Source organism: Danio aesculapii, chromosome 25, assembly GCF_903798145.1.
Source record: "Danio aesculapii chromosome 25, fDanAes4.1, whole genome shotgun sequence".
Classification (NCBI taxonomy): domain Eukaryota; kingdom Metazoa; phylum Chordata; class Actinopteri; order Cypriniformes; family Danionidae; genus Danio; species Danio aesculapii.
Window position 1 is genome coordinate 31625881 of NC_079459.1, and position 23237 is coordinate 31649117.

Below are 23237 nucleotides of genomic sequence, written 5' to 3' on the forward strand. Positions count from 1 at the left end.
GTTTGCAGTAATACTGAGAAATTTTACACTATTTGGCAACCCTTCCACTCACATTTAAAATAATAATAATAATAATTCATTCATTCATTTTTTTTATCTGACTAAGTCCCTTTATTAATCTGGGGTTGCCACAGCAGAAGGAACCGCCAACGTATCCAGCATGATTGTTGCACACACTCATTCACACTTATACACTACAGACAATTTAGCCTACCCAATTCACATGTACCGCATGTCTTTGGACTGTGGGTAAGACAGTCCTTGGAATATACTGTTTGATTCAGAGAGGAAGAAAATGTAGCTGACTAATATGCATCAATAAAACAGAGTTAAACAAAAAAAATCTTAGTTTGTGTTCTGAAGATGGTCAGTTCAACCAAAATTGAAAAAATTCCGCCATCTTTTGTTGTATTTATTTTTCCTACTTTAAAAGTCAGTGTTTACAGTTTCCAACATTCTTCCAATTTAATTCGTTTTTTTTTTTACTCATTAGAGTGGAAAATCTTTTTTTAAAGCTCCAAAACACAGAAAATACCGTGAACAGTAAGGAAAAACATTCCTTCATTTAATCATTTAATTTTCGGCTTAGTCCCTTTATTAATCTGGGGTCACCACAGCGGAATGAACCGCCAACTTATCCAGCACTGGGAAACATCCATACAAAATCGCTCACACACACACTCATACACTCTCAGAAATAAAGGTGCGCGAGCTGTCACTGGGGTCGTACCTTTACAAAAGGTACAAATGTGTACCTAAAAGGTTCATATTAATACCTCAAGGGTACAATATTACGACTTAAAAAGTACAAAAGTGTTCCTCCTAAAATCTTTAGGTACTAATATATGTTTTTGAGGTACCAATATGGACCCTTTAAGTACAAATGTGTACCTTTTAAAAAGGTACCACCCCAATGACATCTCGCGCACCTTTATTTCAGAGAGTGTACACTATGGACAATTAGGTTTATTCAATTCACCTATAGCGCATGTCTTTGGACTGGAAACAGGAGCACCTGTAGAAAACCCACACCAACACCGGGAGAACATGCAAACTCCACACAGAAATGTCAACTGACCCCGCTGGGATTTGAATCAGCGACCTTCTTGCTGTGAGGCGACAGTGCTAACCAATGAGCCACCGTGCCGCACCTCTTATAATTTATTGTCAAATAAAATGTTAAATAAATAGTCAGACAAATTATTTATGAGCAAAAACACCCTCAGAATACAGATGAAACTAGAGTTTGGCAGTTCTATAAGAGCTGCTTCCACAGTGGAAATTGTTCTCATTTGGAGAAAGCAGCCTTTACAAATATGTGCTGTAATTGAAATCGACAGACACAAATTGTTAAAGTGCGACAAAAGAAACACTTCAAAATGTTGTCTTAATATTTCTTTACATTAGACTTAAAACAGAATCAGAATCTCCAGACTGACAGATGCTTGTTGTAGTCTGCAGTCAGAGAGCGTTGTGTTTTTTTCCCATGATATACTCACACTCGGCAGGGCACGTCTCCCACCAGGATGAGCAGGTCTTCTTTTGAAGCCGTGTTCAGGTCTTGTCCAGTAATAGTGAGGACTGTTCCTCCAGCTTTGGGACCTCGATTAGGAAACACACTGAGAGGAACAGGATCCTGCAGATGCAAACATCACACTCATCAGAATCAACTTTAACAACTCAATTCATTCATTCATTCATTTTCTTTCTTTTCAGAGGTGGCCACCGCAGAATGAACCGCCAACTATTCTGGCAAATGTTTTATGCAGCGGATGCCCTTCCAGCTGCAACGGAGTACAGGGGAACACCCATACACACTCATACATTGCAGCCAATTTAGTTCATCCAATTGCCCTTTAGCCTTGTCTTTGGACTGTGGAGGACATGCAAGAACATGCAAACTCGCCACCAAAATGCGACCTCCGGTGGACAGTAGCACCCTCCGAAATGAGATGCAGATTCAGAGTTCCACATGAGGTGGTTCTTAATTATCAAATAATATAAATATTATGAACGTAAACATTAGGTGAGTAGGTTACATTGTAACCGCGTGTCCTAACAACACGCTATGTGACGAGATACGTAGTGATCCGCAATTTGGCTGTTTGCACTGGTCGAAACATGACAGAAATTTAAACTGCCATTCAGAAGCACAGAATAGTGCACTCACTGCGCACCAACGAAATGGTAAGGTTTATAATCTAATTAATAAAACTAACCCTCTTTAACATTATTAAATCACAGTTCAATTTCAAACGTTTTATTTTATTTTCCAGATCTGAGGTGAACATCTGCTGAGGTGACTGTCTGCTGCTGTTTTCAGTAGTATGGCAATAAATTTCATGTAAAATGGCATTCAAACTCGCATTATTAACATTTAACACTGAATAAAGAACATGAGGTGTAGTTGAGCTTAACATTGTCAGTTTTCGGTTATTCATCTGCTAGAAATAGAAGCCGTTTCTAAAATATATACTTCAGGTGTTGGTTAGGAAAATCTTCCTTCCATCCTGTGCCGTTGCTTTTATTTACAACACGGTTTAAATCAGCCTTTAGACTCAAAAGTCAGGCAAACTGCTGTTGAGTCGTCAATCTGGCAACCTGCGGTTGTTTTGAACAAGGTGTGCAATACCTAGTTCAACCACTGGGTGGCAAACTTACATACTGCACCTTCAAAAAGATTTTTTTTACAAAGCATTTTTTTGGTATATTGACAATTCAATAATGTAACCCTTAAACCATAAAATAAATAAATAAATGAAAAATAATAAATACATAAATAAACATGTGTATATATATATATATATATATATATATATATATATATATATATATATATATATAAATTTTTTATCATATGAATTAATTACTCTATATTAAACAATAATTAACACACATTATTTGTAATTCTTAATCATTTAAAATTAATTAATTAATATAAGAGTTAAAAATGAATGATTTTACATCAGTAAAATATACAGACTGAACTGCACATTATACATTCAAAATAATTGTAGATAAATATCATAAATAAATATCATAAATTGTAATATTTCAGTAAAGATGTGCAACAGAGCTGGAAATAGCCAGAAATGACAGGCAAGACCTCTGTATTACCATCTTATTGTAATGATTACATAATCTGATGAAATGTGTGTGTGTGTGTGTGTGTGTGTGTGTGTGTGTGTGTGTGTGGTCAGCAGTGATTCTCCTGCGGGGTTTATTGCATCAGTCGCTCCTGCAGGCAAACACTGATGGCTTGTCCACACACACACACACACACACATGCACGCGCACGTGCACATGCACATGTACTCGCACTCGCGCACACACACACGGGTTGATTTTTTTATTTATAAGTAATATCCACAGGCATAATATATTTTATACTGTAAAAACCTCTTATCATATAACCGGATATACATTACGGACACACATACACACACACACACACACGCACACACGCGCACACACACACACACACACACACACACACACACACACATTCATTTCCACTAAGTTAGTATGTGTAAGTTAGTATGTGTGTGCAGTGCATACTGGGTAATGAAGAACTGGACTCACCCTGTATGTGAACTGGACTGTTTTCGAGGACACCCCCTTCCTTCCTCTGCCCACCTCGATCTCCACCACTCCACTTTTACGCAAGTTCGCCGGCCCGATTTGACAAATAACACTGACACACGCACACACACACACACGCACGCACACACGCACACACACACGCACGCATGCACGCACGCACGCACGCACACACACATAAGTTAAAATATATACACACGGTATGTTACTTTGACAAATAACACAATGATTATTATAAACACTTAAAATGTTTTACAAAATATATATACAAAACAATTAAAAATACAATTCCTTCTAAATACCAAGATATTATCAAAAGACAGATGTATTAATAAAATAAATGTTTCTTTATATATATATATATATTTAAATTTTTTTAATTCATATTTTTAATAGGAAGCTATACAACATTATATTTGTGCATATACATTAGATGAGTCAGTACTGAAGCCAAAGCTTCTGAAGCTTATCTAACAAAATAACTTACGATAACAGTCCAAAAACTAGAACAACCAAATTTATATTATAAAAAATATTAAATACAATTTTAAAAAAGAGGGAAAAAAAATCAAGAGATGCAAAAAAGTGAAGAATTTAGCTGAAATTTTTGTAGATTGTAATTTATTTTTTGCTTGAATTTAATTGTATTATCTTTCAATTTAAAAAAAAATCTTTGGTCACTAAAATATTATTTTAATAAATATATCTTGTTTTGTATATATATATATATATATATATATATATATATATATATATATATATATATATATATATATATATATATATATATATAAATATATATGTTTTGTTTAAATGCACCAAAATATTCACTGAGAAATGGATACAAATATTAATTTTCAAAATGGGTACTGTGAGTACTAATGAGTACTGTGTGTGTGTTTGTGTGTGTGTGTGTATATATATATATATATATATATATATATATATATATATATATATATATATATATATATATATAAAGAGAGAGAGAGAGAGAGAGAGAGAGAGAGAGAGAGAGAGAGAGAGAGAGAGAGAGGTTGCACCGACTAGTTTAATGCTCTACCGTGACGCTTTTTGATTGACGTCGACTAGTCGCACTGCGCAGATCACATGGTTTGACCTGAAATACATGCCAGCTCTACACACAGTTCACTTAATGAAACTGCCCTCAGATTATTTACAGTACTTTAAAAAAAATTTTTTTTTCTTATGTCAGCGTCAAAGATTTACATGAACTTTAAATCGTCAAACAGATCCAAGTTAGATGGGTTAATGCTATTACCCAAGAGCAGATGCTAGCCAATCACGTTTTACGGAACTCTGGAAAAGTAATGTGATTGGCTGTTGCCCTGCAAAGTGTAGACGCAGACATATTTTGTGAATGAACCTTGAAGCACGCAGAAACTGTGACGTGCGCAGCCGCGGAGGTGTGACAAATTTCACAGCGTGTGTAAACATGCATCTAAGCTCTTCATATATATGTATATATTATATAATTATAATAAATAAAGTAATAATTAAATACCACAATTGTATTAAAATAACCTACATTTTAAAAATCCAGAATTAGCATAAAAACATTTGGTAATTAAAATATGGCCTCATTTGCATGAATTTATTATTAATAATTAGTTTATAATTAACAACACATACACAATGGTTAAATGATAATGTTAATTATAAAAATAATAGTCAAATTAGACAGACATATATCTAAAAAAGATTTATTTTTAATTAATTAATGAATGAAAACTTTACATGAAACAACATGGCTGATTGTACATCTTCATAAACTGGTCCTACTGAATAAATTGAATGTTCAGATCTCTCTGCTACCCAATGGCCTGATTTTCCAGCCAACGTCCCGTTTTGATAAATCTGGTTCATTCGAGGCTTGATTAAAAAATAATTAGCCGGAATTCGAACGTGTAAAAAAATGCCCCCAAGAACGCTCCAAATAATGTCTTCAGATGTTGTGCTGGAGGCTCAGTAATGCGCGTTAAATATTAAAGCGCATTCCAGTCGGTCTGTGCTTTCTGGCTCTTGTAGAACAAGGTTAGATTTGTACGCCGGCGAGTGTTTTTTTTTCTTCGCAGGCCGGGGTGTCAGGCTTGGCTGCGTCAGTGATTCTCCATCAGCCGTTATCTGCGTTCAGCTTCAGCGAGTGTTTGTCTGCCTGCTAACAGCTTTGGAAAGCGTCTTTTGAGCTCGTTTGCAGAATGGTAAAGCAGCTCCAAGGAGGCTGATGCGCAGATTATGAGGACAGAAGATCGGTTTTATGGGACACGAGTGTAATGAATGAGGGTTTGGGGTTGGTTAAAGAGACAGTTCAGTCTGAAATGAAAATCTGCTGTTCATTTACTTGTATTTTACTTCACTACTGTATTTAAAGGGCACCTATTATGAAACCATCACTTTTATAAGGGGTTTAAACACAGTTGTGTGGTGACACTGTGTGAATATAACCAGCTGCTAATAATAAAAATGTATTAATTATATATTTTTATAATCACACTTGATAAAACAGTCTGCAGAAACACTTTGACTGACATTCTCCCGTTGTACGTGTCATCAGAGGGGGAAAGCCCCGCCCACTAGTGACCATCTCTTCCTCATTAGCATAGGACGTTAGTCTTATTTTTGAATCTGCCACTGTGCTGACACATAGGCATTAGTAGCTCCGCCCTTTTTTGCACAGTCTCATTTGAATTTAAAGCGACAGTCACCAAAATGCCACAGTTAGGATTAAAGGATGCTCTCAGCCAATGGGATTACCTGGTTGAGACGGAGTATCGCTCCCGCAGGTGTCTGCAGTTGACTCCGGCCACTGTGATGTTTTTAATGTCGTCTTTCTGAATGCCCAGATTTGAGCCTTTAATGGTGATGGCGATTCCTCCCTTCAGGGGCCCGAATCTCGGTGTGATCTGAAATACATTACAGCATGATAAATAAATATGTATATATATACATATATACACACACACACACACACACACACACACACACACACACACACACACACACACACACACACACACACACACACACACACACACACACACACACACACATATATATATATATATATATATATATAGTTGAAGTCAGAATTATTAGCCCTCCTTTTAATTTAGTTTTTCTTTTTTAAATATTTCCTAATGATGTTTAACAGAGCAAGGAAATTTCACAGTATGTCTGACAATATTTTTTCTTTTGGAGAAAGTCTTATTTGCTTTATTTTAGCTAGAATAAATGCAGTTTAAAAATTTTTATGAACCATTTAAGGTCAAAATTATTAGCCCCTTTAAGCTAATTTGTTTTCGATAGTCTACAAAACAAATCATCGTTATACAATAACTTGTCTAATTACCCTAACCCGCCTAGTTAACCTAATTAACCTAGTTAAGCCTTTAAATGTCACTTTAAGCTGTATAGAAGTGTCTTGAAAAATATCTAGTCAAATATTATTTACTGTCATCATGACAAAGATAAAATAAATCAGTTATTAGAAATGAGTTATTAAAACTATTATGTTTAGAAATGTGTTGAGAAAATCTTAACTCCGTTAAACAGAAATTGGGGAAAAAAATAAACAGGGGGGCTAATAATTCTAACTTCAACTGTATATGTAGACAACAAATTGCACTAAAACCATAGAGAAATATGATATATGGTTATTTATGCAAATTACATAAATGACATACAAGTTCAAATTTGGATTTCACATATATATAAACAAATGTCATATATAATAAAAAAATGATGTTTGCGACACAATTCTTGAGTTTTTGGGGGGACAACTTAATTGTTTTATGTTCAGTCCACTTAAATTTGTAAAAACTAATAAGTTGTCAACAAATCGATAGTGTGGAACCCAGCATTTATTTGTACAGTGTATGCAACATACACTAGCTGACAAAAGTCTTGTCGCTTACCCATGTTTAAAGAACAACAAATAATAACTGGACTTCTAGTTGATCATTTGGAATCAGAAGTGGCTTATATGAAAAGCAAAGACCTCTAGATTACGCTTATTTTTCCAAAATAAAATATGATCATGCCTTGATTTTGAATTATTTCATTAGGAGAGTAAGGTCTGACTTTGCTTAGACAAAACTCTTGTCACTTAACAGAAATAATGTCCAGTATAGAATATAAAGTCATGCTGCAGTGGAAACAGAATGAATATTGTGTATGACTCCATCATGAGCTTGGAGGACTGCATCCATACATCTCTGCAATGACTCAAATCACTCATTAATAAAGTCATCTGGAATGGCAAAGAAAGCGTTCTTGCAGGACTCCCAGAGTTCATCAAGATTCTTTGGATTCATCTTCAATGCCTCCTTCTCCATCTTATCCTAGACATGCTCAATAATGTTCATGTCTGGTGACTGGGCTGGCCAATCCTGGAGCACCTTGACCTTCTCTACATTACTGAATGTAACCCCAAACCATGATTTTTCCTTCACCAAACTTCACTGATTTCTCTAAGTATCTTAGGTTCACGCGGGTTCCAGTAGGTCTTCTGCAGTATTTGTGATGATTGGCATGTAGTTCAATCTGAAAAATCAACCTTCTACCACTTTTCCAAATGATCAACTAGAAGTCAAGTTATTATTGGTTGCTTTTACAACTGGGATTGACGACAAGACGTTTGTCAGGTAGTGTATGTTACATATATTACATATATGATTTTTTCCATTCCATTGGAATTACAAATATGTACATACACATTAGGTATAATTTTATATACATATTCATATATATGGCCATACATGAATTTATATAGACATACAGCACATATATGATTCAATATATGACAATATATGATGTTTGTGGGGTGTGTTTTGCATTGGTGTATTGAGAGACTCACGTCTGTGATCTGCGGGTCGGGACACTCCACAGGGTCTCTGGAGGCACAGAGCTGCTCATATACACACGCGCTGGTCTGACGGCACCACACACACTGGTATTTGGGATCTGCGTTTTTACACAAGCTGCAGTCTTCACGACCCAGAGAACAGTTGTAGAGAGTCACTGAAACACAGCAGAGAGACAACAAACACTCTCAAACCAGACCGAGGAATGATGTTTAAAACATTTAATATATTTAAAATTGAATATATAATTTTTTTTATTTCAGCTAGCTGCCGTGGAAGTAATATTTCTCATGTTTTATTTAGTTTAACTTAGTAAACTACATTGTAAAAATTATATGTTTTTAGCTAAATTTAGAAGTTCTTTTTTTCTAGTTGAATCAACAATCTAGTCACCTTGTATCAACTTGTCAACTATTTATGACAACAAAATAAAATGAGTTAAAGTAACATAAAAGATTTAGTTGTCATTACTTTTTGTCTTTTTTAGTGTAAATAAGTAGACGTGTTTTAAAAGGAAAACTAAAATCAATTTTCCAATTCAATTTTTATTTTTCCAATTCGTTTTCGCTAAAATGCGCAAATCCAGTTCGTTTTTGCAAAATTGCACAAATCCAATTTATTTTCGCAAAAATGTGCAAATCCAATTTGTTTTCGCTAAAATGTGCAAATCCAATTCGCTTTGGCTAAATTGCACAAATCCAATTAGTTGTCGATGAAATGTGCAAATCCAATTAGTTGTCGATGAAATGCGCAAATCTAATTTGTTTTCGCTAAAATGCGCAAATCCAATTAGTTGTCGATGAAATGCGCAAATCTAATTTGTTTTCGCTAAAATGCACAAATGCAATTAGTTGTCGATGAAATGCGCAAATCCAATTTGTTTTTGCTAAAATGCGCAAATCCAATTTGTTCTTGCTAAATTGTGCAAATCCAATTAGTTTTCGCTAAAATGCGCAAATCCAATTAGTTGTCGATGAAATGCGCAAATCCAATTTGTTTTCACTAAATTGCACAAATCCAATTCATTTTCGCTAAAATGCGCAAATACAAATAGTTGTCGATGAAATGCGCAAATCCAATTTGTTTTCGCTAAATTGCGCAAATCCAATACATTTTTGCTAAAATGCGCAAATCCAATTTGTTTTCGCTAAATTGCGCAAATCCAATACATTTTTGCTAAAATGCGCAAATCCAATTTGTTTTTGCTAAAATGCGCAAATCCAATTCGTTTTCGCTAAAATGCGCAAATCCAATTAGTTGTCGATGAAATGCGCAAATCCAATTTGTTTTCGGTTAATTGCGCAAATCCAATTAGTTTTTCGCTAAAATGCACAAATCCAATTCGTTTTCGCTAAATTACGCAAAAACAATTCGTTTTCACAAAAATGTACAAATCCAATTTGTTTTCACTATAATGCACAAATCCTATTAATTTTTGCTAAAATTTAGTTAAAATCAAAACTGTAATTAAGTTTAATAATCATTGGAGGCTAAAATCGAAATTGTAATAAATTTTGTTTAATTGCACAGTTTATTTTGAGTTCTTAGTTTGACAAAAACGCAACTAAGAACTAAAAATAAAACTGTGCCATTAAACAAAATTTTATTACAATTTCGATTTTAGCCTCCAATGATTATATAAAAATGACTATATAATATTTTTCATAATCGAAACCGTAATTAAATTTCAATGAATTGCACAGCCCTAAAACATATCATTATTAGTGCTGGCCACAAATTAATCGTGCTAAACCTCTTCCTTGTTTTGACATAATATAATAATGTATATTTAATATGTATGTATAAATACACACATGTAAGCATATATTTGAAAACATGATTATTTATATTTAGAAATAGAATATATGTGTATATGATAAAAACTATATATACATTTAAATAAATGTCTATATAACAAAATTGTGTTAAGTTTTCGTACACATAATAAATATATATAATACACACACACACATATATTATGTCAAAATAAACTTTTCATTTGGATGAGATCTTTTTTTATCCCCAGTTGTGCTGCATTTATAATAAAAACAGAGCTAAAGGCAACCAGAATACTCTACTGGAAATAATGACAGCGAATGTGGTCTAAAATAAATGTGGACTTTTTTAAATAACAAGTTTTTTTTCTTACAAACTACTCAAAGAGGCATTATTTACATTATATTAAGGCATACAAGTCTTTCAGTGAACTGTCCCTTTATGGCGAGTGACTGATTACCATTAAGGCTGCTGTCGATCTTCTTGCCCGTGTGTTTGTCCCGTACGTGGAACAGAACGCTGGTTTCGTGAGCTTTGTCGAAGGAGAACTGGAAGAGACGGAGCACAGAGTGAGTCACCAGGACACAAGCATCATCTCAGATAAAAATATTCCTCTCTGTGTCCACGGGCAATCAGAAAAGCAGGCGAAGAGATCAACCACCTACAGGGGGCGCTAGAATCACAAACACCCACAACAGACACTCCAGTTTGGGTCAGAGACCTTTTCTGTTGATAATTGGTTGGCAGGTGTTTTTATATGAAGATTTACAGTACAGCCTGAATTAAAGGGCCGGTTCATTTAAAATCATTTACACAGCCTGCGCTTGTTTTAACCCCTTAACTGCTACAAGTTTACATCTCTTTTTTGCAATTAAATCCTAATTTATTCATGACAAACTATATAACGTTGGAAAGGTCTAACACTTCTGAATACATATTTTACCACTGTTTTTAGTTTTATTGGTTACGTAGGAAGAGTAATAGATTAAAACACATTTACTGTCAATTTACTACCTGTGGGGCATTCATGGTTACATTTTTTAAACCATAATATTATAGTCTAAACATAAAGCAATCATGACTAACTATATATCACTTGAAAGCTTAACATTTCTGGTTTCCATATATGCTGACTGATTTTTGATAGATATTACTGAGCAACAGTTATTTTTTCATTTTTAACAAGGATATACTCATCAGAACTGTAACGCATTACTTTGCTACAGCAATCCACATGTAAAATGTTTTTTAGATTCTAAATTCAATCCAAATACCACTAAACCTCCCATACTACTTTAGAATTTGATGTCTACTTTACAAATACTGTCAAACGTATGACAACTATGCGGTTCGTAATCCTCAAAACATAGGGGGCGCTCTTGTATGGTCATCAATGAAAACTGTATGTGGTCATGTTTGGTACTGCAGCCAAACACATTTTACTAAAAGCTCACTTTTGTTGAGATATCAACTTCAAATTTGCAATATAATTTCATAGCTTTAATTTTGTCAATTTTTTTTGCTTATTCAGGTTTTGTAAAATATTTATTTTATGTAAAAGTTGACTTTTTTGCAATTAAAACCTAATCTAAGCATGACAAACTATATCTCGTTGGAAAGGTTTAGGACTTCTGAATATATATTTTACCGCTGTTTTTTATTACGTAAGAAGAGTAATAGATTAAAGCACATTTACTGCTAATTTACAACCTGTGGGGTCATTTACGGGTACATTTTTAAAACCATAATATTATAGTCTAAACATAAAGCAATCTTGACTAACTCTATATCACTTGAAAGCTTAGCATTTCTAGTTTCCATATATGCTGACTGATTTTTGACAGACATTACTGAGCAACAGTTATTTTCTCATTTTTAACAAGGATATACTCATCAGAACTGTAAAGCATTACTTTGCTACAGCAATCCACATGTAAAATGTTTTTTAGATTCTAAATTCAATCCAAATACCACTAAACCTCCCATACTACTTTAGAATTTAATGTCTATTTTACAAATATTGTCAAACGTATGACAACTATGCGGTTCGTATTCCTCAAAACATAGGGGGCGCCCTTGTATGGTTATCAATGGAAACTTTATGTGGTCATGTTTGGTACTGCAGCCAAACACATTTGACTGAAAGCTCACATTTTACATCACGTTTTTTGCAATTAAAAGCTAATCTAATCATGACAAACTATATCTTGTCGGAAAGGTTTAAGACTTCTGAATATTTTTTACTGCTGTTTTTTGTTACATAGTAAGGGCAATAAATTAAAATAGATTCACTGTCAATTTATAACCTGTGGGGTCATTTAGGGTTACATATTTAAAACCATAATATTGTAGTTTAAACAAAGCAATCATGACTATATATCACTTGAAATCTTAACATTTCTTAGTTTCCATATCTGGTGAGTGATTTTTGATGGATATTGCTGAGCAACAGTTATTTATTCACTTGCAACAAAAATACTCGTCAGAGATGTAAAGCATTACTTTGCTACAGCAATCCACATCTAAATAGTTTTTAGAAGCTAAATTTTATCCAAATACCACCAAACTTCCCATACTACTTTAGAATTTGATGTCTACTTTACAAATATTGTCAAAAGTATGACAAAAATAGGGTTTTATTCCTCAAAACATAGGGGGCGCTCTTGTATAGTCATCAATGGAGATTTATGTGGTCATGTTTGGTACTGCAGTCAAACAAATTTTACTGAAAGCTCTTTTTTTGAGATATCAGCTTCAAATTTGGTATATAATTTCATAGATTTGATTTTCGGACCATTTTAGGTAAAAACGGGTTTCGTAAAATTACATATTTTATGTAATATAATCAAAAAAACATTTGTTTGATTATTTTCATAAAGATAAAGGTGCATAACTTGTGTTGTATTTCAATTCTTAACCTTTTTTCAGCTACAATCTGACATCTGTCTTATTTGAAATGAGAAGAACAAGCACCAAAGCAATGAAGATTGGAATTTAAGTTGAACATGTAATTTTCATGTCTATGTTCGTAAAGGAGAAGCAGAATTTTTTTCTCCATTGAACACAAAAAAGATGATTATTTGAAGAATGTTGGAAACTGGTAGCCATTGACTTCCATAGTATTACATTTACTACTATGGATGTCAATGGCTGTTTCCAACATTCTTCAAAACATCTTCTTTTGTGTTTAGAATGAAGAACTTATAAAGGTTTGGCTCTTTAGGGAGGGTTAATGTTCATTTTTGGGTGAACTGTCCCTTTAATTGTGTGTGAAACGCACCATGTATCCGCTGAAAGAGTAGAAAGGGCCTGATTCAGTGTTGACATCCTCCTCACCCCTCATCAGCTCGGTCCCGATGGTGAAATCACGACCCTGAAGAAGCAGAAAAATTATTCATTTCAGAAAAATACAACAAAAAAACAACAACAACCGACAGAAAATGATGGAAGGAGACAGATAGAAATTATAAAAGTATTTTAGTATTATATTAGTCACACAGAAAACGAGATAAACTGACAAAATTGGAGCAAATGTAATTATGCAGTAATATTTCTGAATTATAAGCTTGTGACCTTGAATAGCTACTTATGTAGTTAATTTTACAGGTTAAACCAAACTTTAGTACACATGATTATATAAATAAAGCATCACTTTTGTATTAATAAAAAATAAAGACCTTGAAGAATCTTAAGTTGAAAGATTTGCTCAACAAGTATAACTGTTTGTTAATATTATTTAATAATAATTTAGCAATATATTTATTTATCCTGATTTGTTTTTGGTAAAATCCTACATATTTAATGCAATTAATAATTCTATATTATTTGTAATTAGATAAATAATAAATAAGAGATTACTTAATTAAATTTAAATACATTTTAAAGATGTTATATTATATAGATATTATATTGATTTTTAATGAATGCAGTTAATAATTATATATTATTTGTAGTCATATAGTTTATAGTTATAAGTAAAGAGATTAGGCATTTAAACTAAAATACAAATGTTAAACTTTAATAATTAAAAATGATATTTAATTTATTCTGTCCATTTTTGTAAAGTAGAAATAATAAATGCAATAAATAATTAAATATTATTTGTAGTTATATAGTATATGCTGTAGTTAAAAAGTGAAAAGATTACACATTTAAATCAAAATAAGATGTTAAAATGTAATATTTAAAAAATATGTTTATTTATTCTGTACATTTTTGTAAAATCATAAATATTTAATGGAATGAATAATTATATAATATTTGTAATTATAACATATATAGTTAAAAGTTAAACGGTTACTAATTTAAATTAATTATAATATTATTAAAACAGTATATTTATTTATACTTTGCATTTTTATAAAATTATAAAAGTTTAAGGCAATTAATAATATAAACAATAGTATATTATTTGTAATTATATAGTGTATACTTCAAAGATGAGAAAAGTTACTTATTTAAATTAAAATAAAATGGAAAAATATTTAACATAGTGTGATTTTATTATATAAACAAAAACACTACTATTTTGTAAAATAAGTTTGTATTTTTTTATAATTTTTTTATAATAAAAAACTTAATTTGTAGACTTTTTCTAAGTGAATATGCAGATATGAATTATTACGAACAATTTAAATTGTATTTATATTCCATACATTTCTGAAAATTTTGATTAAATAGATTATTTAACCATGTTAAAATATTGATTCAATAATGAATTATTAATATAATAATGAACAATTAATATAATATATATTAATAATTCATTTATTTAGTATAATTGTACTTCTTTTATTTTAATATATTTCATTTATTCCATTATTTTCCTTGGGCTTAGTCTCTATTTCAGAGGTTGCCACAGGGGAATGAACCTCCAACTATTCCAGCATAACTTTTACGCAGCGGATGCTCTTTTAGCCGGGAAACACCCATACATTCTAACATCCACACACACACACACACACACTACGGCCAATTTAGTTTATCCAATTCACCTGTACCGCATGTATTTGGACTATGGGGGAAACCAGAGCAAACTCCACACAGAAATGCCAACAGCTGGGGCTCGAACCAGTGACCTTCTTGAGGTGAAGCGACATAGCTAACCACTGAGCCACCGTGTGTATATATATCTTTGCCACATTTATTTCAGATATATATTTATTTTTCATTCAGACATCCCTTGAATCATAACATTTGTTATTAGGACGTAAATCTCACCTTATATGGGTCCAAATTAATGCCTTCGAAACTGATCCGTGTTTTATATCCGACCGGGATGAGGACGGGATCGGGATTCTCAAAGCGTGGGCAGCTTTTATTCTGCAAACACAGAGAAGATGGAGAACTCACATTTAATCAACACAATCTGAGTCGTTCTTCATTTACACCCCATCATTAATCAATGAACATCCACTGGAACTGAAAAACTCATTAACCGCGATGACGCTCATGTTTATTTACAGCTGAGATCTAATACATCCTCGCTGACACTGGCCACGCTCTCTAATTGCATAATTACCCATAATACATTTCTTCCATGCGTTTTTCTGTTTCTGCTTGTGCTGATTCTGCATTTAACTTTCTGAGGAAAGACATCGACTTTGTGTCCATTTCATCTCAAAATATCCTACGCTGAGAGTAAAGACCACTTCTGACACCACCGGCTCTGGATATCCATAATAAATCGGCTTTATGCTTCCAGAAATGTTTACTCCATACATGCATGATGGCTTTGTTTATTGCGCCTTCGTCTGTAAGGCTTTGCTAAAACATGTACTGTTGAATGTTTTAAATTGTTTACTCTCGTTCTTATTGAAAACACTGGACTGTCGGAGGATAATGTGATCAAATGCTTTCACAAAGAACATATTTTTAGCATTTTACTCTCAGCATTTAGTATTTTGGAGAAATCGGTGTTGGGTCAGTTAAGTTGAAAAAGTCATGAATTACTAATTACATCATTAAACTTGTATTTAAATGACTTTTCTAATTGCTTTGTCTGAAAAGTAATTTAAATAATGAGTATTTAACTACCCGAGTGCATGAAACGCCTATAAATCTCAGTGCAGAGGTAGTCAAGAAGTAACATTTAAGTGATTTATTAAATAAATAAAGCTAATAAAGCTTGTAATAAAGCTTTGTAATAAAGCTATATATATATATATATATATATATATATATATATATATATATATATATATATATATATATATATATATATATATATATATATATATATATATATATATATATATATATATATATAAAGCTATATAAATATAGCTTTATTACATAGACTTAAACAGATTTAAATATTATATGTATTAAAATAAATAAATTAATTAACACATGTTCAATTCTAGGCAAAAAAATAATTACAACCAAAATAAAAGTTTGTTTTTAATGTAATATATGTAAGAAATAAATAAATAAGCAAGTATGTTGTTTAATCAATTAATTAATTTTTTTATTATGTATAGCTTTATCAAAAGTATACCTAAAGAAATTTAAATATTATATGTAAATAAATAAATAAATAAATAAATAAATAAATAAATATTAAGTGCTGGAAAAAATCTCTACTAAAATACAAGTTTGTTTTTAATGTAATATTTGTGTAAAATAAATAAATAAATAAATATTAAGTGCTGGGTAAAAAAAAAAATGAATCACAACCAAAATAAAAGTTTGTTTTTAATGTAAAATATCTGTTAAATAAATAAATAAATACATAGTTAAATTTATTAATTCATTTTTATTATGTATAGCTTTCTCAAAAAATATACTTAAAGAAATTTAAATATTATATGTATATAAATAAAAATAAATAAATAAATAAATAATAAATAAATAAATAAATAAATAAATAAATAAATAAATAAATAAATATTAATTGCTGGGAAAAAATCTCAACTAAAATACAAGTTTGTTTTTAATGTAATATATTTGTGAAATAAATAAATAGATAATTTATATTGTAATTTATTTTTATTACATATATTTATTACACACTCTATATTAAATTTATATATAACTTGGAACATATACATATATATTTCATATAAATTTATATACAAACATTTGGTTTGGATGCAGTTAATATATATATATATATATATATATATATATATATATATATATATATATATATATATATATATATATATATATATATACACACAATATATATGTACAATTTAGAGCCTTAACTAGGTTAATTAGGCAAGTTAGGGTATTTAGGCAAGTCATTGTATAATGATGGCTTGTTCTGTAGAATTAAAAACATAGCTTAAGGGAGCTAATAATATTGACCTAAAAATGGTTTAAAAAATTAAAAACTGCTTTTATTCTAGCCGAAATAAAACAAATAAGACTTTCTCCAGAAGAAAAAATATTCTAGGAAATACTGTGAAAAATACCTGAATCTGTTAAACATCAGTTGGGAAATATTTGAAAAAGAACTGTACATACAGTCCAGCATGTCTCCATATGGAACTATTATTTGCATCATTCTGCATCACCTGTCTCTGCTTGATGATATTAGTTCCGGTTTCAGCATCGCTCAGGTCCGTGCAGGTGTGTGCGGCGACGTTCCACTGACATCCCCAAGAGCTGCTCACACACGAGGTGCATCTGCGCACAGATTTTTTTATTTTGGGTACACTTACATTTTTCATCAGCGTGTAAATGTTTGCAGTAAAAACACACACTCCCAGCGCACTTCAAATAATACCCATTCATCAGCAATGTCCCCGAGCTCTTAAAAAACACAAGGAGAGGGGAAAAAAAGAAAAAAAAAAAGATGAGAGATCGACTTTCATGTGTGATGAATGAATGAGAAACGAAAGCAATTTCCTGCTCTTGGAGGGGAAATAAAAAAATAAAAAACCCTAAGCAACGTAAGCAAGTCTCTATAGAAGCAAATTCAATCGCAGTTTGGGTGATGCATTACAATTTCTGAGTAAACCTCATCGTTACAGATGCTCGTATTCATTATACACACAGTGGTGTCAGCATAAAGCACACACATACACACACACACACACACACACACACACACAGATAATAGCAGACGTACGGTGTGTTTTGTGCTTTCTGGATGGCCGCGGCGCAGTTGTAGAACTTGTATTCGCTGGCCGCCACTTTCACGCTAACATTCACATAGATATGGACTGGAACCGCAACGAAATCTGGAGGAAAATGAGTAGGAGGATAACCAATCAGATTAAGGGTAATTTGCATACTGATGTCTTAAAGACACAGCAGCAGAAACAGTTTTTAAACACATGACTTTTTCAGTCTAATAGCATGAAAACATCCAAACTGCACTTTGAGGAGCTTTGTCACACTCAATTCATTTGTGTCTGTAGATTTCAATTGAATACATATTATATACTGTAGGTCTCAAGGTCACTGTACAACATATATATACAATTATATAATAAAAAAACAATAAACCAACAGTATAAAATAGAAAAAAAAATTCTATGATAAAAACTAAGGATAACGTAAAAAAAGGAGGAATAATATAGCTGGAATCCCATATAGAGCTATTTTTCTATGATAAAAACAATACAAACACAAAAGAAACAAAAAAAAAACAAAAAACACCTGAAATCGCATTTAGAGCTATTTATTTCGACCAAAAAACTAACAATACAAACACAAAGGAATAAAATCACATTTAGAGCTATTTTTCTACGATAAAAAATAACTAACTACACAATCACTAGGGAACAAAATCGCCGAAATCGCATTTAGAGCTATTTTCTCGACCAAAAAATTAACAATAATAACAAAAAGGAACAAAATCGCTGAAATTGCATTTAGAGCTATTTTTCGACCGTTAAAACTTACAATAAAAACACAAAAGAGCAAAATCAATAAAATCATATTTGGAGCTATTTTTTGATGAGAAAAACTTACAATACAAACACAGAGGAACAAAATCGCTGAAATCGCATTTAGAACAGTTTACTACGTTAAAAACTAATGATACGAACACAAAGGAACGAAATCGCTGAAACTGCATTTAGAGCATTTTTCAGCAACAAAAACTAATAAAAACACAAATAGAACAAAATGGCTGAAATCACATTTAGAGCATTTTCTACGATAAACACTAACAATACAAACACAAAGAAACAAATCGCTGAAATCGTATTTAGAGCTATCTTTCGGCAATAAAATAACAATACAAACACAAAGGAACAATAATGTTCACTGAGCTATTTGTCAACCATTTAGAGCATTTTATTCTACGATAAAAAAGAACTAACTATACAATCACAATGGAACAAAATCACTGAAATCGCATTTAGAGCTATTTTTCTACGATAAAAACAGACAATAAGAACACAAAGGAACAAAATCGCCGAAATCGCATTTAGAGCTATTTTTTCGATCAAAAAATTAACAATAATAACACAAAGGAACAAAATCGCTGAAATTGCATTTAGAGCTATTTTTCGACCGTTAAAACTTACAATAAAAACACAAAAGAGCAAAATCAATAAAATCATATTTGGAGCTATTTTTTGATGAGAAAAACTTACAATACAAACACAGAGGAACAAAATCGCTGAAATCGCATTTAGAACAGTTTACTACGTTAAAAACTAATGATACGAACACAAAGGAACGAAATCGCTGAAACTGCATTTAGAGCATTTTTTGGCAACAAAAACTAATAATAAAAACACAAAAAGAACAAAATGGCTGAAATCACATTTAGAGCATTTTCTACGATAAACACTAACAATACAAACACAAAGAAACAAAATCGCTGATATCGTATTTAGAGCTATCTTTCGGCAATAAAATAACAATACAAACACAAAGGAACAATAATGCTCACTGAGCTATTTGTCAACCATTTAGAGCATTTTATTCTACAATAAAAAAGAACTAACTATACAATCACAATGGAACAAAATCACTGAAATCGCATTTAGAGCTATTTTTCGACGATAAAAACAGACAATACAAACACTAGGGAACGAAATCACATTTAAAACTTATTTTTCTACGACAAATATTAAAAATAAGAACACAAAAAAACAATATTGCTAAAATCGCATATGGAGCTACTTATTCAACGATAAAAACTAACAATAAGAACACAAAAGAACAATATTTCTGACGATAAAAACTAACGATAACATTAACAACAGTGAAACAAAATAGCTGAAATCCCTTCAAGAGCTGTTTTTGTTCAACGATAAGACCTAACAATAATGATAAAAATGTCAGCTTGTGATAGCTAGTCAGTAGTAAACAGAGTACACAGAAACTAAGATCCTGTCCAAAAACATGGGTATTTTTAAAACCACACTTTTTCTAGAGTTTAGCTGTTTGTTGACATGAAAATGGAGTATCGGGTGACAAACCAAAACTTACAAAAAACTTCGCCAGGGTAAAGATTTTTCAAAACTCTGGGTACAGTGTGGTCATGTGGAAACTACAACCAGTTGTTTTCACCTCATGACGTCAGCGTGCGCGCTGTTTTCTCATTTCTTTTTAGTCGACACGGCTGGGTTCGGGAAGACGCAAATGAGGCAAATTTCGCACGTTTGCGGCAAATGTATCGCATATTCCGTGTAGTTCGACCTCGGGATGGTAATCTGCCTCTGTTCTCATGTTTGCATTGACTTGTTTGCAATTTACTCACAAAAAATACTTAATTCTACAAAAGTGTTATTACCCTTAACATACATCACAGTGTGTTTTGCGTTTTCATGAGGACAGAGAATTTTTTTAAACGAAAGCAGGGAAAAGAGGAAAGCGGGGAAAAGTTTTATTTTAAATACACAAGGTGCAGCTTTTCTGATGCAAATTACCATGACTCGCAACAGTACGGTGTGTTTCAGGGGCCAAAAAGAGTTTACAAAATTTCTTTTAGCTCGATCTTCTATAGAAACTCTACAGAAGTATTAATAGAAGTATTATTAGAAACTAATAGAAGTTAAATGACCACACAACCCTGTCAAAAAACAGTAAGTGATTAAGCTGGGGATTTTCACATGAGCTTGAAGAGAAAAAGAAAACAACATTCTATAAAGTCACCATCTACACCCCTGATAATGGCCAAAATCCCTTACATTCCCCTGAGAAACAATTACCATCCGAATAGGGCTTAAGAAACCTGGATTATGAACGCATTATGAATGCACCATAAGTAGATTTCTTCTGAAAGTTCGTGTGAGGACAAGACAATAACAAACCAATTATATAATAAGACGTAATGCATTGTTAAATGTTGGCAAATAATAAAAACACTATGTAATAATTAATTATCAGCACTTATAAATGAATTAAATGTAATGCCATACCCTGGTTTGGAGGTGTTGGTGGAATGAAGGGCTGTTCAGGTAAATGGCAGCTGATTCGTCCGTCCACCATCTTGGCAGTGCTGTTATAAGAGCCGAAACTGCAGCGAATCCGGTCTGAATCTCTGAGGATGGGCAGTGATCGCACGTTTATCTCAACCTGAGGGACAATTGACAAATTCTTTACTCACACATTCCTGCTGATATGACATAAAAGTACTAAAAAATACTACATTTCAATCAGAAATCTTTTAAACTGTTACATGTTTTATTGTCTCTTGTAATGGAGCACACCACAATTATAAGTAAACATGCAGAGGAAATCTGTCAATTTAAGTGAGGTTTATTAATAAACTAATTTCGAGAGGATCATGTGCTTATGATTTATCACAGCCGGTCTCGTATTAAGCTAATCAGTATCATCCAATCATATGAGCCATAAGCTACTATAAATAACCAGTTTTCAGTCCACTTTATCTTCGTTTGGAAGAAACCCCCCTTCCTCCCCGTTCTCCTCCTTCACTTTAGATCGGGCGGCACGGAGGCCCAGTGGTTGGCACTGTTAGCCCCACAGCAAGAACACTGCCAACCCTGGTCCTGCCAGGTTGGTAGGTGTTTCTGTGAGGAGTTTGTATGTTCTCCCCGTGTCCGCGTGGGTTTTCCCCGGGTTCTCCGGTTTCCTCCCACCATCCAAATATATACGTCATGCATAACAATGAAACATTTGTCTAGCCCCCTTTTTTCCTCACGTGTTCCCTTAGCTACTGCAGACGGGGAGTTCTGAGATCCACCGAGCTCAGGCTCCCCTCTCGCTCTGCAAACGGGAGGAAGCCCCGGGCTCGAGGATCCCTTGAGCTCAGGGCTCTCTCCCGGGACAGCATGCCAAACAAGCTTTTGATGAATCATCAACTAAGTGTGAACAATTTTTATCTAAATTTATCCTTTATTTTATCAGTAACTGATAAAAACCAAATACAATGGATAACAACACAGATAACTAAATAATATTATGACAAATTTCCAATGTGGATGAAAATTATTATACTAAATCACTTTCATAATGATTTATATTATATTATATTATATTTATAATTAACCCAATTAAAACAAACTACTAACAAAAACGAATAATGTTCAAATCACTCTCAACATATTTTTTCTGGGATAAAACAAATGATAAGAATAACAATTTCTGGGAGAAAAAACCGATGATAAAATCAAATAAAAATACTGACACTTGACAGAGAGATAACATTGCTGAACTTTTGGGAGTCTGTTTTCCATATCAAACGTGCGAAGTCTGAACTTAGAAGGAGAGGATGTAAGACTGAACTGTGTGTAGGCTACTTAATATTGAGGAAAAAGCCCCAATCAGAGAGGCGAATGTCTGCAGCCCCGCCTCCGCTTTCAGATGTCTCCGTTTTCCCCCATCCACAATAACACAGAGCAGCAGCGTTTTAGAAAGAAAACAGCCTCTCCAGTGTTTTCAAAATGCTCCGTTTTCGGGGCTCGAAAACTCTGGCGTTGTGTGGACGGATGGCGTAATCGTAGCAAAACTTATGCGGTTTAAAACGCATTAGTGTAAACAGGGCCTTAGTTCCATCAGACCACAGGACAAGTCTCCAAAAATGTGTCTTTTCCCTTGTGT

General features: G+C 32.7%; 1 protein-coding gene across 1 annotated transcript in view; it reads right to left on the reverse strand.

Moving 5' to 3' along the window:
- plxnb2b (plexin b2b) overlaps positions 1-23237 on the reverse strand; it is a 327932-nt gene that overhangs the window by 37017 nt on the left and 267678 nt on the right. Inside the window, exons 10-19 of the mRNA XM_056451371.1 lie at positions 21593-21749; positions 18340-18451; positions 17783-17894; positions 15480-15581; positions 13540-13632; positions 10720-10807; positions 8477-8640; positions 6376-6524; positions 3583-3694; positions 1500-1636 (exon numbers count right to left, since the gene is read on the reverse strand). Of these exons, the coding sequence (XP_056307346.1) occupies positions 1500-1636; positions 3583-3694; positions 6376-6524; positions 8477-8640; positions 10720-10807; positions 13540-13632; positions 15480-15581; positions 17783-17894; positions 18340-18451; positions 21593-21749 (1226 nt within the window). The remainder of the gene's footprint in view (positions 1-1499; positions 1637-3582; positions 3695-6375; positions 6525-8476; positions 8641-10719; positions 10808-13539; positions 13633-15479; positions 15582-17782; positions 17895-18339; positions 18452-21592; positions 21750-23237) is intronic.